The sequence below is a fragment of the Mesitornis unicolor genome, unplaced genomic scaffold (assembly GCF_000695765.1).
Source record: "Mesitornis unicolor isolate BGI_N332 unplaced genomic scaffold, ASM69576v1 scaffold44319, whole genome shotgun sequence".
NCBI lineage: Eukaryota > Metazoa > Chordata > Aves > Mesitornithiformes > Mesitornithidae > Mesitornis > Mesitornis unicolor.
Window position 1 is genome coordinate 18,914 of NW_010207392.1, and position 2,145 is coordinate 21,058.

General features: G+C 53.3%; 1 protein-coding gene across 1 annotated transcript in view; it reads left to right on the forward strand.

The window, feature by feature from the left end:
* The window catches only part of IGF2BP2 (insulin-like growth factor 2 mRNA binding protein 2), a gene marked incomplete at both ends in the record, with an annotated part of 13,023 nt that extends 11,803 nt beyond the window's left edge, over window positions 1-1,220 (forward strand). The window contains 3 exons of the mRNA XM_010192108.1: window positions 137-268; window positions 500-613; window positions 1,129-1,220. Of these exons, the coding sequence (XP_010190410.1) occupies window positions 137-268; window positions 500-613; window positions 1,129-1,220 (338 nt within the window). The remainder of the gene's footprint in view (window positions 1-136; window positions 269-499; window positions 614-1,128) is intronic.
* Between the last annotated feature and the right edge of the window lie 925 nt (window positions 1,221-2,145).

The following is a 2,145-nucleotide window of genomic DNA, read 5'->3' on the forward strand; positions in this document are numbered from 1 at the left end:
GCTGGTATGGGTTCATCTCCCTCTGGGTACCATGGGTTTGATGGTGCTGGACATGGGCACATCATCGTCCTCGGGGATGGGGGGGCACCTCCAGGACCGCTGCCTGCCCGTTTTACTTCTGTTGTCTCCTCCCCAGGCCCAAGGGCGAATATTTGGGAAGCTGAAAGAGGAGAACTTCTTTAACCCGAAAGAAGAAGTGAAGCTTGAAGCCCACATCAAGGTGCCTTCCTTCGCTGCCGGCCGCGTCATCGGCAAAGGTGGCAAGACGGTAGGTGGGGGCTGCAGAGTTGGGCATCATCCCTACCCGCCCCAGGGGGAAAACCTGGGTGCTCAGTGGTCACAGCAATGGGTTGCCCCCAGCCCCACGTCCTGGTGGTGGTGGCTGTCCCAAGGAGGGGTCAGGGTGCGACCCGGTGCTGCGTGCTGGCTCAGAGCTGGGGTGACACCGGATTTTTTGCCTCTTCCATAACAAAACCCGGGGCTCTGTCATTTGCTGCAGGTGAACGAACTGCAAAACTTAACCAGCGCAGAAGTCATTGTGCCGCGAGACCAAACCCCGGATGAGAACGAGGAGGTCATCGTGAAAATCATTGGGCATTTCTTTGCCAGTCAGGTGAGGCTTGGTCCTGGCTTTCCCAGTGTTCCCAGCCGGTTTCATCCCTCAAGGAAAGCTCCCGAGCTCAGGGCTCCTTGGGCATCCCACTGCTCTGTTCTGACTGGCTCCTGTGCACCCAGGACATGCTTAAAGATGTTTCAGCAGCTCTCTCATAGCCTTAAAATTAAAAATTGTCTTGATTTCGCTAAAATCTGTATCTTAGACACCCTGTGGAGTGGCGCCCAGGGTGTGAATCGGCATCAACACTGGTGGGGGATACCCCAGCCATGGCTCCTGCCTGCTCGAACAGAGTGGGGGCACCCCAAAATTCAGATTCTCAAGAAACAACAGAGGAAGCACAAGTTAAGAGTGGCTCCTTCTTTAGCCCATCCTCAGTTACCGCGGGCTTGTCCCGTAATTGCAAGCAAGATGCTTTTGCGACTTGGAGGGGGGGGGAAACAACTCCTGGGGCTGCTCGTGATCCCCCCCTGACCCGCAGTTCTTGCTTTTCCCCCCTGTCCCCTTTCCCCAAGACTGCACAGCGCAAGATCAGGGAAATCGTCCAGCAGGTGAAGCAGCAGGAGCAGAAACACGCGCAGGGAGCCCCGGCCTCGCAGCACGGCAAGTGAGGCCCCCGCTGCGCCGGCCAGCACCGCCCGATGAATGTAACCCCACCGCCAGACCCCCCGGGCCGGGGCGCAAACCAAAGACCCCCCGAGCCCCCGCAAGGAGGGGGCAGCGGAGGGGCCAGGGAGGGCTCTCTGTGTCCCCCATACACCGTCGCCACCCGACGCTATCCCTTTAGTTGGACTAACATAGGCAGAGAGAGAGGAGAGAGAGATGATTTTTAATTTTTAATTTCCTAAAAGCCACCCGTTTTATCCAGTATTATTGGGGGGGAGGCTGCGGCGCACAGTGCTCATCGATTTTTAGAATTAATATATCGATAACAAAACTAACGCTGATTTTTAAGTTTTCTAAGAAATTTTTTAAAATTATTCTTTTTTTTATTTCAAGGGGGGAACGTTTGTTTTTAGCAAAAGCAGGCTTTTCTAGAGCTGTAAGGAAAGGAGCGAGACCATTGGTTCTCTGATGCACAGTAGGGATGTAGGATTGCCAGCAAGGGAAGAATAGCGTATTAAATGAGCGTTACAGAAAGCGTTTTCTTAAGGGCTTTGAGAAGAGCAGCGCCTGCATGAGCCAACAGAAGGGATACCGTCTCCTAACCGAGGAATTTCTCTTTTCACCCCCTTTCGTCTTCGCTTCACAAAGTCCAAAACCGGGGTTTGCATCTGTTCTGTCCCTCCTTTCTGTCTGTCTGTCCCCTCGCTCTCCATCACTGCCCGACACAGCAAGGAAACGATGGGCGGCATCAGCCCTGCCCGCTTTGGCCAGGGATTTTTGGGGAAAAATCTCTTCTTTTGGTGTTGCAGGGAAAAAAAAGGGGGAAGTGGGGGTGGAAAACCAGATTTACAAGAGGTTGTCAGTCCAGGGCTGGAAATAAAACCAGCAATTTTTTTTATAAGTTAAAAAGAAAAACCAAACCAACC